A 14,761-nucleotide genomic window follows, 5' to 3' on the forward strand; every position below is an offset into this window, starting at 1 on the left:
TATGGAAGTTTATATGTTTTAGTTCAAGGAATTTTTCTTGAAATTTTTATTAATGATATTTCCCTCTCTGTTTTCTCTTATTTCCTGGAACTCTTGTCATTTATATGTTGTCTCGTCTTCTTCCTTATTTTTTAAAAATCTTTTATATTTTTTAACATTCCCTTCCCCCCCTACCCCCAACTTGCTAGGAGATTTACTCAACTTTATATTTCAACTTTTTGCCGAGTTTTTCATTTTTGTTATCATGGTTTTAACTTTGAGAGCTTTTCCGTTTTTACCACTGTCCCTTTTTAAGGTTTTCTGTTTTGTTTTGTTTTGTTTTCATGGATAAATATATATTCTTTCTTTCTGAACATATTAAGGATATTTGTTTCTGAAGTTTTCTTCTTGCAAAGCCTGTAAAGGGCCTTTTGGGGGTTGGGGGCTCTGTTTGGCTTTCTGCCTTTTCTGTCAAAGCTTTTTCTCAGATAGTCCTTGGTTGCTGCTCTGCTTGTGTTTAAGGCTGGGGACTAAAGCACTGCTAAGTAATTGTGAGCACGTGGGTGGGCTTGTCAACTTCGAGGTTCATGGCTGGGAACTATGGGGGAACTCTGAATCTCGGTTACTTCAGGGTTAGTCTCTGAAGCTGGTCATTTTCCCCAGAGAAGATTATTAGATCTCCTGCCTCGACAATAAGTACCTTATTGCTAGGATCCTCGGAGAAGAGGACTGAGGCTGCCGTATGTAGGTTTAATCCCCCTTTTATCAGTAGGATATACTTGCTCTCAACTACGCCTATCTAAACAACTCTCTGTTTTTACCCTCTCCAAACAACAACCCTCCATTCTTCTATTGGGGTGACGTATGGATCGGTTGTCTGGTGGGACTGATAGGAGGGGATATAGGGAATGTAGCTGCGTCTTAAACATCATTCAGTCAGTTCCCTTATTTTAACTCCTTCTTCTTCACTTCTGGTTGGGAGATACCAGTTTCTGAGCTTTTGGAGGACTGTGTGTTGTTATCTGATTGGTTCTGAGCTTTCTCCTGTGACGGCTTAAGGTAGGATGCAGCCTTCACTGGCCTCTTTAGTCACATACCGCTGTCTGTCTTCTTTCCACGTCCCAAATCTCATTATCCACGTCCTCATGGATTTAGGTCTTTGAAAACAATCTCTTGGCTGTGGCTTTAGTGGGATCCTGTGAGGAAGCAACATTAGATGTCTGTATCTACTGAGTTCTCTGTCTGGAACTTGCATTTGTTTTCAGGTTCCCACTGTAATTTCTAAAGCACCGTAATCTCCTAGCATATTGATTGGTTGCTGTTATTGGCCAGCTCCCTCAGTACTAAAAAGTGAACTTTAAAAATCTTTTATTTTAGCAAATGTCACTGCTGCCTCCACTCCCACCCAACTTGGGCGATGCGACCGATTTGAATTCGAATGCCACCAACCAAAGAAGTGTATTCCCAACTGGAAGCGCTGTGACGGCCACCGAGATTGCCAGGATGGCCGGGACGAGGCCAATTGCCGTGAGTAGTCAGAAAGCCCTTCACCCCCTGGGCACATTTCTGCAGACAGCGCAGTTCTGGTGCTTCTGCTTCATTTCTGGATCAGCACACACCTGTGTGTGAGTCTGTGTACTTTTGTGTAACCATGCTCTTACTACATTCTCCACAAGAGCTTTGCCACGTGCACCCATTCCGTTGCGTTAGTCACTTTCTTTTTAATAAGTTGACTGTGTTTTAAATACCAGGAGCGTGTCCAATAAAAATACTTTCTGAATGACTAAAATAAATATTTTAGATAGGTTTCATAAGCATATTTAACTCTTTAAAAACACCCGTGGGGAAAGCCACAACTCTTCTGTATGTGCATTCATTCTTCTGGAAGTATTTAGTGAGCACTTACTGGGCATAGAGGCCGTGTTGTTAGAGGGTTTGCCTCTAGCACCCCATTGAGAAAATTCATTCTTAGCCTTTAGGGTAATTATGGTTGGTGAGATAGTGTGCTGAGCCACATGGGGAATAATTGCAAGGCCATCTGAACCCAGTGTGACGTGATGCATGCATTCTCTACAGGTTTGGAGTTGGTAGCTTTCAAACACAGTGGGTCCTGGTGTTCGGTCCTCTGATGTACCCAGGGACGATCTTTGGAGTGAGTGATGGAGGGAGACACTGGCTTCTGCAAGCGTTATCCTCATGTGACCAGTCAGCACTTTTCAGTCCCTGGCTGCATGCTAATGCCACCACTGGCTGGTCTGTCCTACTGTAGTGGACTAGGGAGGGCATGGCTGGAATGGTGCTTATGCAGCCCCTCACCAGCCTGTCTCCCTGATGGTTGGGTGCTGCTCTAGCTCAGGGATCCCAGCTTTGCGGGCCTCCCCTCCATCCAGTCTCCTGCTGGCTGCAGACAGCAGGTGTCCTAGCCAGTCACACTCCCTTCCTTGCCAGGATAGGGCTTCGTCCATGTTTGCCTGATTCCTGCCCTGGTGAATGTAGAGGAAGCTCCTCTCACTCTCTGCTGAGAGCCTCCCTGCCGCCAAGCCCTGACCCTAAGCAGCAAATGCCTCAGTTCCTCCACTTTGATCCCTGTTCTGGTCCCATTTTTTTTAAATCTTAAAATAATGACTTCCTCAACCAATGAAAAACTAAGCCTCACTTGGAACCCTACCGAATCTTACCATTTAGAGATGGAATAGAATCTGAGGTGGAGGTTAGTCATCTCTTAATTCCTCTAATTCAGTATTTACAAAATTTATGGGACTTAGCAGGATCATGTGGAAGTGCTTATAAGAAATGTGAATTTGGTGATCTCACCTCAGACCACTGAATCAAGAGCAATGACGGAGGAAATGCTTGGGAACCCAAGCCTGGGATCTCAGCTCACTGCAGCTTCCGCCTTTCGAGCTGATGTGATTCTCTTGCCTCAGCCTCCTGAGTAGCTGGGATTACAGGCATGCACCACCATGCCTGGCTAATTTTTGTATTTTCAGTACAGACAGCGTTTTGCCATGTTGGCCAGGCTGGTCTTGAACTCCTGACCTCAAGTGATCTGTCCACCTTGGCCTCCCAAAGTGCTGGGATTACAGGCCTAAGCCACCATGCCCAGTGACTGGCAATACAGATTCTAGTGGGAGGGACATCAAGTCAGCAGCTATCCTACAGTGTGGTGTGGGCAGTAGCAGAAGTTATCCAAGGAACTGGCATAGTTCACAGCTTCCTGGAGAGGTGGGGACAGGCCAGGAGAGGCAGCCCTATTGATGGTGCCTGGACAACGGTGGGACAAGGTGGCAGATGATGGGCATTCTAGACACAGGGGACAGCATGTATATTTCAAGGCTCAGAGGCATAGGAAAACAGACCTGTAGAGTGGTTGTGAGTGGGATAAAGGTGAGTGCGGAGAGGTAGGCATGAGGTGGACAGGGCGACCCCTGTGCTTTGAGTTTATTTTACTGGTCCTAGGGAGCCATTGAAGATTTCAGAGATGGGGTGTTTATATCTTAGATCACTTGAACTTCATCACGCGGGGAATGGGTTAGAAGAATGCTGAAGTGAGATTGGAAGCCAGGTGCCCGTTAGGAGGCTAATTTGATGGGACTGTGAAGGTGAAAAAGGGAGAGTGACCTCTTAATATATTGGAGGTACTATTAACAGTGTCCAGTGAGGTTTTTTTGGCTGTGGTGATTAGGAAAAAGGAAGAATGAGGGTTTCCCCCAGGATGACAGTGAAAGCTGATGCCACCAGCTATGTGGGGGATGCTGAGGATGAGGAGTCACAGCTTTCCCTGGGTGGGGCTAGGCACGATGGTGGGTTCGTTGATTGACATTAGCATCTGAGGTAGTGCAAGTCATCCTGGTAGAAAGTGAAAAGGGAAGGTCAGAAACTGGGGCATTGTTGTCTTCCTTTTCATTTTACTGCATTAATTGTCCGTGCACGTGTCCTTCACTTGCCCGTTGGAATGAGCCTTTGCCAATTTTCACACGTTTGTTGTTCCTTATGATGATCTCTACAGTGATGGACTTTTGGAGACGAATTTCATTCTAGGCCTTGATGTGCTCTGAGTTGAGAGAAAAAATCATCTTGGCCAAGTCCTTAACTTGAAATATGAAACTAATTTATTTCCACCATGCATAGGTTTTTCTCTTAACACTTGGTTTTTCGGCAGGGGTCCTAGGACCCCCATCATTCCTGCGTCCTTTCATCTCCGGGAGTGTCACTTTGGCTTTTGTTTCAGCTGCCTGAAGGGTCTGTTCTTTGACTAAAAGTCAAGGAATTGGGTAAGTTGCTACCTAGGGTTCTTTTTTTCAAGAAACAGCCTTTGAGTCTTTCTAATTCTTCAATTTCTAAGGTAGGGTGATTTCTTTTTACTTCGTTTATTTATTTATGTGTTTATTTTAGTTTAGGAAAATCGTAAGGAATCTTTCATTACTAAACTATTCCTATTGGAACTCAGGAATTGAGCAGTTTCAGATCCATTTTGGGGATGGGTCTTTTTGTTTCATTTATTTATTTATTTGTTTATTTTAGTTTAGGAGAATCATAAGGAATCTTTCATTACTAAACTATTCCTATTGGAACTCAGGAATTGAGCAGTTTCAGATCCATTTTGGGGATGGATCTTTTTGTTTCATTTATTTATTTATTTGTTTATTTTAGTTTAGGAGAATCATAAGGAATCTTTCATTACTAAACTATTCCTATTGGAACTCAGGAATTGAGCAGTTTCAGATCCATTTTGGGGATGGATTTCTCTCTGTCCAGAACATGCTCCTTGTTATCTGGAACCCAAGAACCAAAAAGATTAAGATAATTTGATATCTCTTGATGCTTGCATATAAATCCATAGACATAAATACATAAATCTATAAAAATAAACCAAATAGGCCAGGCGCGGTGGTTCACGCCTGTAATCCCAGCACTTTGGGAGGCCGAGGCAGGTGGATCACCTGAGGTCGGGAGTTTGAGACCAGCCTGACCAATATGGAGAAACCCCATCTCTACTAAAAATGCAAAATTAGCTGGGCGTGGCGGCACATGCTGTAATCCTAGCTATTTGGGAGGCTGAGGTAGGAGAATCGCTTGAACCCAGGAGGCGGAGGTTGCAGTGAGCTGAGATGGGGCCCCTGCACTCCAGCCTGGGCAACAAAAGTGAAACTCTGTCACATAAATTAAAAAATAAACCAAATAAATTCAGATGGTAAGGGATATTTTAATCTCCTTGGTTAACATTTCCATATTACATCTCTTTCTCATTTCTTTGTCATGTCTATCAGTTATAAGGTTGAGCTTTGTCATTTGCTTTCAAAGTTAATGCAAGTTCACACAATTAAGTGTTTGGATTCACTGATAGAGTTTGTCTTCAATGTAATTAATTTTCCTGCTGTGTACTTTTTTTTTTTTAAGTTGTGTGTTTAGCAGGATGCGGCAGCCTTTGATAAGCCTTAAAAGATTCTCGTTTCTCATTCTATCGCCTTATATACTGCTTTCGTTGTTAGGCCTGTTTGCTTTCTTGCATTTTGGCTGTTTTGTTTTTCGCTTTGCTTTATCGTAAGTGGTCTTTTTCAGGCTGCTTCTGCTTTGCTCTATTCGCTGTGGTAATATTTTCTGATGATTTTAAAGTGATCCTATCTTCTTTAATGACCAGATGAAAACTTGGAAGGCAATGCCTGTCATACTTGCAAATAATACCAAGTTGCCCAGATAGCTTATTTTCTGGCAACACACTCAGGTTTTACAAAGGGAAGCTAAACGTTGGTGGTGGGTTTTAATGTGCTATTCATTATTCTCAGGCAAATCAGGTATTCATTCCACTTAATTCTCAAAATAACTGTGATTTTGGTATTATCTCCTTTGTTGAGATAGGAGAATTAAGGTTCCAAGAGCATCACCTAGCCAGTACCAGACTGGGTTATTTATTTAGGTTGAAAGCCGTGTTGAAAGTTCTCATCAGGGAAGAATACACCAAAACCAACACAGATGAACTGAATAGGGATTAGTGTACAATTCTACCCTTACATTAAAAGAATGAACAAAGTGGACTCCTAGAGTGTTAAACCAATGGGGACAGGTTGGCCCCACACTCACCAAAATAACAGTGGGAACGTCTGAGCCGAATAAGCAACCACATAATAAGATGAACATTGGAGATAATTAAGAAAGAGAAAAGAAATGGGACCTCCCTCCTGGGTGATACTAATTCATTAATTGGCATTCTTGAAATCCATGTTTTCAGCCTGTTTCCAATCTGGCTTATTCACAGGGATGTTGCCTAGTTAAGGGTCTTAAAATCAAGATGTGTTATATCCACAGTTTTTTTCCAACAATAATTTGATAACCTTATCTAAAAATGAAATGAGATGAGTGTGGTGTGATTCTTTTTAGAGAAGCTGTCCCCTGAAGGCTACTAAGTTCTGTTCTAAGTGCCTATTGATCATCTGTTTCATTATCAGTTTAAGAATTTTCAGAGATCAATGACAACCTTATTCCCAGATTCTATTTTTTTTTTTTTTTTGAAGAAACAGGGTCTGGTTATGTTCCCAGGCTGGTCTCAGACTCCTGGACTCAAGCAATCCAGCCTCCCCAAGTAGCTGGGATTACAGGTGCACACTACTGCACCCAGCTTATTTCCAGAGTCTAAAGCCCGTGCTTTTTTGTTCTTAAAATTTTGAGACACACTTTAAAAAGAAACCTCCAATGTCCTCAGCTCTACTGCTTAGCTGTTGTTTGATTGTATTTTACCACATTGTTACCCAGTGGAATACTTCTGTGATGAGGGTTTTGGTATTTTTCAAAATAATCCCCTCTGAACAGAGTCTGTCCCTGGCAATCCTATAAAAAATGGCATAACTTGATCAGATTAATTTACTTGTTTGCAGTCTCTCTCAATAGAAGATAAGCTCCATGAGGGCAGGTCCTTCATCTGTTCCACATATCCCCATACTCTTAACATCCGGAGCAGTGCCTGAGTCATGATAGGACCTCCATGAATGTTCGCTGGATGGATGAATTCCATCTTGGGCTTCTGAGACTATTACAATAGTGGTTCTCAAACCTTTCTTTAATTCTTGAATACATGTTTGTTTGTTACGAGCTTCCCCCCACCATGGCAAACCAATTACATCTCAGTATATAATAGAATTCTGAAATGCAGTGATCTTCCTGGAGATTGGGGGATTATAGTTTGTGAAAAGCCTTATAACTGGTTTTGCTAGTTCCCTTCTCCTGTTGGCAGTTTCTGTATCAGAATTGGTTTTTAATAAGTAGTGAACTGAAGTCTGTACCTCCATCCTGGAGACTCGTGCAAAGAAGTCCTAATTCTTCTTTCTCATGAAAACTCCTCAGCGGAGAACACTTGTTAGAGTCTGCACGTCTTCTCACCACCTCCCCTATCCTTTATCTTTTCATCTCTAGGAAAATATCCCTGGATCCTTTATCCATTCCTCTTGAGCATCCTTGTTGCTCTCATGGGAACATTATCCAGTTTCTCTACCTACGTCTCAAAGTGTGGTTGTTTATGTTAGCAGAAAGGGGAAGAGGGAGGGGGTCGAGGTCAAGAGGTGACCCATGGCCACATGCCTGGGTCTGAGGTGGGGCGGATGAAGCTTCCTTGCTCAGGTCACAATGCTCATATCACCTTTAACATAACCTTGTTACTTGTGTGAACACACTCCTTATTTCCTCAGGGATTAGTTTCAGGAAGGGACTATTATCATCGTTGCTTTAAAATTAAACTATAAACAAAATTCCTTCCATAGTTAGCTTGGCCTATGTGCCGTGCCGAGATAAGCAGAGGCCATTAACCTACAAGATGTCACCACAGGCATGGGGCAGGGTGCGGGGAGCAGAATGGAGCCACTCATGTTCGGCCTCCTTTTGTCTGTTGTAATTTCCCCATTTTCAAAGCCAGTGATGTTGCATGTCTCTCACCTTTCTTCTGTTTTCTCTCTTTCTCTCATCACAACCAGAAAAGGGTCTCTGCTTTTAAGGACCCAGGTCATTAGACAGAACCTACCTGGATAATCCAGGCTGAACTCTCCTACTTCCAGGTCCTTAATCTAATCACACCTACAAAGTTGCTTTGTTACATAAGGTAACATATTACAGGTTCCAGGGATTAGGATGTGGACCTGTTTGACTTGGAGGAGCAAGATTGATTTTAGACCCTCATCACTGGTGGCACTGGATTTCTGATGTAGCCCTTCCTTGTCCAGGACTGGGCAGGCAGGTGTGAATCTGTATAAGGAAGGCCTCAAATTACTGTTCCTGGGCTCACCCAGGTACGTAGCAGATTTGTACCACCCAGGTACACAGCCTGCATAGCAGATTTGCTGTCTATAGCCGTTTTCGCCTTTTCTCTTTTCAGGAGGATTTGCAATTTTATGGTGATTGCTTTCTTTTTAGAGCCTCCCATGCAGTTTAAATCTACTTTCAGAACTGGAGAGCACATCACATTTTGGTCAATAGCCTAGCCATACAATTGAGTAACCCTTAACTTACCGATGCTCATTGTTTGCATTGTTTCATTTTCCGTGAAAGTACTTTGAAAAGCCAAACAACTTAAAATACTACATAAAGTATGCATGCCTCTTAATATTGTTGGGATTCATCTCATTATTATTTCTATTACTCAAACCAGAAATCAGCTCCTCTTTCTAGATTGCAAACTAATAATAGCAGCAGAATAATAGTACTGTAGAGTAATAGCTACAGTTTGTTGATGCTGGCCAGGAGCCAGGCACTATTCCAGGTGGGTGATCCCGTTAGATCCTTGTAGACACGACAGCGATGGAATTGTTACTTCCATTTTTTATAGGGGAACTGAACTTGGGTGATGTTAAGTGATTTGCTCAAACTCACGCAGATCTAGGGTTTAAACTCTAGTTTGTTTGACTCCAAAGGGCTCCCTCTTCCTGATTGCAGATTCCAATTGTTAATGTTAGATGAGATGGCACCTTAGTGCCGGTATAGATTCCACCACTGGCCATCCCAGAGGTGTGTTTTGAAGCAGAAGCCTATTAGTACTTTGCCTAAACCCGAATAAACCTGGGCCCAGCCTTTAGTACCATACGGCCCCTCCCCGTGGGTTTAAGAAGCTTCTCTGTGTTTCAGCCACACACAGCACCTTGACTTGCATGAGCAGGGAGTTCCAGTGTGAGGATGGGGAGGCCTGCATTGTGCTCTCGGAGCGCTGCGACGGCTTCCTGGACTGCTCAGACGAGAGCGACGAGAGGGCCTGCAGTGGTGAGTGCCGGCCCGTGGGCTGGGCTGGGCTGGGCTGGGAGGCTTGCTTACCCCAGGGCCTCTCCCATGTAGATCTCCAGCTAGGACCCTTTTGAACTGTTCCTCAATCTGAGGATGAAACAGATTTGTGCCTAGTTTTGGAGCCCCAAGTGAGGTGAGCCTTGGCCAGAGTCTAATATAACGTGCAGCTGTCTCCTCCCTGTTAGTGAAAAGCTGGTCTTGGATTTTTTTTTTATGGACTCCCTACCTCATGTCCATACATCATGACTCTCACAGTCTCAATCAGCTGGTGGAATTAACTCTGTTCTTATCTCAGAAGACCCTAGGAGGGATTGTATAGGGAGGTTTCAACTACATTTTCTGAGATTTCTTTTCAGATAATGATTATGACCTCCTGATAATCTAGATCGCGGTAGTCCTCTGAAATCTAAGGATTTGTAAGATCTAACTTTTTTTTTTTTTTCTGTATTTTCAGTAGAGATGGGGTTTAGCCATGTTGCCCAGGCTGGTCTCGAACTCCTGAGCTCAGGCAATCTGCCCGCCTCAGCCTCCCAAAGTGCTAGGATTACAGGCGTGAGCCACCAGGCCCGGCCAAGATGTAACTTTTTTTGACTTTTTCTCCTTTATCTCTCTAGATGAGTTGACTGTGTACAAAGTACAGAATCTTCAGTGGACAGCTGACTTCTCTGGGGATGTGACTTTGACCTGGATGCGGCCCAAAAAAATGCCCTCTGCTTCTTGTGTATATAACGTCTACTACAGGTGGGTCCCATCTTTGCCACGGGAGGTGAAAATGGTGTCTTCATTGTCCCAGGATGCTCTGAAAGCTCTCTAGTGGCGTGCACCATGTTCTTAACTGAGTCAGACATCTCAGCCCCCCATGCTGCTCCCGTGTGACAATATCTTTATTTTTTTGGGCCAGGGTGGTTGGAGAGAGCATATGGAAGACTCTGGAGACCCACAGCAATAAGACAAACACTGTATTAAAAGTCTTGAAACCAGATACCACGTATCAGGTTAAAGTACAAGTTCAGTGTCTCAGCAAGGCACACAACACCAATGACTTTGTGACCCTGAGGACCCCGGAGGGATGTAAGTGTTTCAGTTAATTTTTATGGCGTGTGTGAGACCTCAGGTGGGGTTTTGTGAGCGTCTTTCCGAGTATTCTCAGGAATGTGGGAACACACGTGTGCCTCACATATACAAAAGTATTGTGGCTAAGCTTTATAGTCTTGCGAGAGTTGTCAAACAGCTCTTCTCCTTACTGCGTCACAGACTGTTCTTGTACCTTAAGTTAATTTAAGATTCTCTACACCATTGTCCTCTTGCATTTTTTGTCTAGTTTCTACCTCTACCTTCCTTCTCTAGATATTTCCTAGTACTTGGTACTTGGGAGGTCATCCTCATTAAAATATGAGGCATATCAGCAATTTTGTGGCTAAGTTTTCTTTTCTTTTTGGAGACAAGGTCTCACTCTGGCACCCAGACTGGAGTGCTGTGGAGGCGCAATCACTGCTCACCACCTCAGTCTCCCCAGGCACAGGTGCTTCTCCCGCCTCAGCCTCTCGCATAGACTATAGGTGTGTGCCACCATGCTCAGCTAACTTTTTATATTTTTGCAGAGATGGGGTTTTGCCATGTTACCCAGGCTGGTCTTGAACTACTGAGCTCAGGCAATCCACCTGCTTCAGCCTCCCAAAATGTTGGGATTACAGATGTTAGCCACTGTGCCTGGCTTTGTGGCTAAGTTTTTAAGAAATCTACCAAATTTATGTGTCTAAGAGAGTTCCTCACCTCCTCCCTACTTCAAAGTAGTTGACATGAGCAACTGTCTGCTTGAATGTCATCTTTTTCCATTGCCTAAAGTATCTTGAATATGCTAGCACTAAACTCATTAAGGAGCCTGCTTTGAAGATGATCACATTCATTTGGATATAGAAATTCTGTGATGTTACAAAATTAGTCTTATTTTTTGGTAGTCATGCCCACAGTACTCTGTTTTTGTTGTACAAGAAGCAGAGGCAGCAGGTGCTGTCATTGACAATTAAGATCTGAGCATTGAATTCATAGGGTCAGTGGTGACTCAGCCTGCCCAAGTGATTCTATCCTACAGGCCTTATGAGCCACAAATTTACCACACACTCAACTAAGCCATGATGTGACATGTGGACGGCACACCTTGCTTTTTGGAAGAAGAGGAAAAGTGTCTTGTCAGTGTGAAGACCAAGCTAGCAGCCTTTCTAGTGGATAGTCTCAGTGCCGGCTGTGGAGTCTTTCTTGTCCTTGTTCTAAGCCCAGGAAAATTCCTCTGGTTGGCCGCTAGGGAGATGGGTTTTAACCTTGAGTTGACTCTTCTTCTAGTGCCAGATGCCCCTCGAAATCTCCAGCTGTCACTCCCCAGGGAAGCAGAAGGTGTGATTGTAGGCCACTGGGCTCCTCCCATCCACACCCATGGCCTCATCCGTGAGTATATTGTAAGTATCTTCCAGGAGTTGGCCGTATGTGTGTTGGGGGGGCTAGGAGATTTCTGGGTGTTCTGTATGAGTAGGGGTTGATTTGGTATAGCTTTGTAGGTGATGACGCATCTGTCAGAACATTCTGCTCCTCACCTTCTTTTCTCTCCTCCCGCCTCCTTGCAAGGTATTAGGATGCCCTGGACCGTTGGTTCCCTTTCCTCACATTTTTTTTTCTTCTCATTTTAGGTAGAGTACAGCAGGAGTGGTTCCAAGATGTGGGCCTCCCAGAGGGCTGCTAGTAACTTTACAGAAATCAACAACTTACTGGTCAACACTCTATACACTGTCAGAGTGAGTGTCGCCGTCCATTCCAGCCATCCACGCGGTCTTAGAACTGAGCGAAATTGCTGCTATTTTGTGAGAACTCTCTACTCACCTTTATGAGATGCGTATTACTCATCTGCAAAATACCCAACTTCTTGTCCTGGGACGGGGGAGCTCAGAGTTTCTTTCAGTCTGTTAAATGGATGCCACAGAGAGCTTGACGTCAGAGTTTCTGTCGATAACGGGGCGTTTATGGGAATGCAGCTTCCCTGCTTTTAACTCCGAAATTCTGCTAGCTTTCCAGCTCCTGTACTTTTGCACTCAGCTCTTCTCTGCTTATCTTTAGCTGCAGGATGATGCAGAGCTATGATAAGTAGTCTTTCGACACTGATTTTGTGAGGTTCTTATGAAATATATTTTTAGTATTTTTTGGCAGAAAGAGATAGATTTTGTGTAAAGCATGTTTGCTAAGACCATTAAGTGTACACATTCGTGACTCTCACACTGATCATTTTGTCAGCACCCTTTTTATATATGTGTCTATTTATGAACCCCCTACCCCATACACCTGCCCTTTAGAAGAACCTTGATATTTGTCGATCAATAGACATTTCCTGATCTCAGGACTGTCATAATGCCCTTTACCCAAGCTCCTTCCCTCGGGTATTTTGCCGTCTTATTTCAGATGCTGGCGCCTCTGAATATTCTGGATCACTCTGTATAAAATTTTTCCACCCTCACTGCCAAAATCTCAGCCCTTTAACTCATTCAGTATTCTTGCTGTGTGGTGTATTGCCTTCATGTCATACTAATTCCCCCTCTGATTTGAAAAGGTGGCTGCGGTGACTAGTCGTGGAATAGGAAACTGGAGCGATTCTAAATGCATTACCACCATAAAAGGAAAAGGTAAATGATCCCAGCCTTTGCAGATTTAGAGAAAATATTATAGAAACCCTTTCAAATGACTTTCAGTATGACTAGAAAATGGAAAAGCGTAGGTCAGAAAAACATCACACAAATTCCTTCTCCCCAACACACGCACATTTCTGGGTGTCTCTGTAGTGCTTTAGACACAAAGTCTTTTTGGGGTGACTGAGTGTGTTTCTCCTCCTAGAACTGAGCATTTCTTCTAATGCAGACATACAAAGGGATTTCCAAAGGCCATCGTGCCCAGCCCTTTGTGAGTAGTCACAATATCTAAAATAGAAGGAGTCCTTCCTTCTCGCCAAAGCCGAAGATGATTTTGTGCATGTTCATTTATGGTGTTTTAAAGAAAGCACCATGCTGAGTCTTGTTATTCTCCCAGTGGCACTGGCACACTGTGTGTAGGTGGTTTTTTATCTTGTACTAGAGCTGATATTAGTAATAACTGATGGCTTGCCAAGGGCAGGACACTCTAGAGTGTTCACTGCTTTGCGTACATCAGCTCATCTAATTGAGTGGTCAGAACAACTACAAAAATATTAGCAACTTGAATGAGGTTATGTCACTTGCCCCAGGACACACAATCAGTAAGTGACAGAGCTGGCACTGGAACCTGATCTGCCTGACTCCAAAGCCTGTGCTCTTAACCACTGTGCTCCACGCTTCTCTCTGGGCTGAGACACATGCGGCCTACTGGACCGCCCTGCTTGCCGGGGGTGGCGGGCTCAGCATCTTGCACGAGTGCCTCATGAGGGCAGAGATCTGGTCTGTTTTTCTCTACTCTATCACGGGCATCTAGTAGAGACTAAGGAAATGATTGATGAATGAGTGAGTCGAACCAGTTAAATGAAGGGTTCTGGCATATTTTGGGGAATGGACTACAACTCATTTTCCAGAGTGGTTTTCCGGACCTTCGCCTTGGCACTGGGGACTTGCATTTGTGGATTTCCAGGTATTAAAACCGGGTGGACACTGTGGCATGCAACAGGACTGGAAGATTTTACTTTAACCTAAGCCTGTGAGGAATAGGCTCTGGGTCATGGAGAGTCACTATCTGGTCCCCTCTAAAATCTAGAGCCTTTGAGATCAGGGCCCAAGGCGGTCAAACATAGTGTCACCAGATGGTCTTCGGAGCTGAATGCTTGCAGGTCTTCGAGAAAGCCTGCTGAATTCACACTCTCCTAGAGTTTTTATTGTTTTATGACTTCTCTCTACAAAGTCTGTTTCAAAACACTGACCACACGTACCAAGAAAAAAGGATGTTGGAAGATCAACCAAAAACATGTACCTTGAATTCCAAAGGCACAAGTCACAACCGCATTTGCAAATCTCAGTGGGTGGTTGCTTCTCTTTAACTTATTTTCTGTGATTTTGATGAATCTCAGCTCCTTGCGTATATTTGGGCTAGGATTTATACAGAAGGCAGCTGTGTGCCACATACAAAAGGTGTTTGTTGTAAAATATCTGTGACCTGGTATCATAATAATATTTTAAGATGAAGGACAAAGACAGCAGAGGCATCAGCCAGGTTAATTGGTGAACGTCGTGGATTAGTAATGACAATGAGAAAAGCCACCATTCCCTGAGCACTTCTTATACACTAGCACCGTGCTATTGTTGCTCATGAATTGGTCTCTTATTAATCCTTACAAATCCTATGAGATAAGTATCCTTATCCTCATTGCGTAGCTGAGGAAACTGGGGTTTGGAGTGGATTGTGACTTGTCTGTGGCTGCCATGATTGTAATTCAAGTCAGCTTTACCATATGCAGCATCCATAGTGTTTTGTTCTGTGTTGGCCGCCTGAAGCTTCCAATCTCCTTTCTTCTTCCAGTTGTTGA

At 43.7% G+C, this 14,761-nt stretch overlaps 1 protein-coding gene across 2 annotated transcripts in view; it reads left to right on the forward strand.

Annotated features, from left to right (window-relative positions):
- The window catches only part of LOC105476491 (sortilin related receptor 1), a 179,518-nt gene that overhangs the window by 140,788 nt on the left and 23,969 nt on the right, over positions 1–14,761 (forward strand). For both annotated transcript variants that reach the window (XM_071075729.1, XM_071075730.1), the window contains exons 32-38: positions 1,357–1,506; positions 9,085–9,216; positions 9,852–9,978; positions 10,139–10,308; positions 11,578–11,690; positions 11,919–12,023; positions 12,830–12,902. In XM_071075729.1, the coding sequence (XP_070931830.1) occupies positions 1,357–1,506; positions 9,085–9,216; positions 9,852–9,978; positions 10,139–10,308; positions 11,578–11,690; positions 11,919–12,023; positions 12,830–12,902 (870 nt within the window). The remainder of the gene's footprint in view (positions 1–1,356; positions 1,507–9,084; positions 9,217–9,851; positions 9,979–10,138; positions 10,309–11,577; positions 11,691–11,918; positions 12,024–12,829; positions 12,903–14,761) is intronic.

This window comes from Macaca nemestrina, chromosome 12 (assembly GCF_043159975.1).
Source record: "Macaca nemestrina isolate mMacNem1 chromosome 12, mMacNem.hap1, whole genome shotgun sequence".
NCBI lineage: Eukaryota > Metazoa > Chordata > Mammalia > Primates > Cercopithecidae > Macaca > Macaca nemestrina.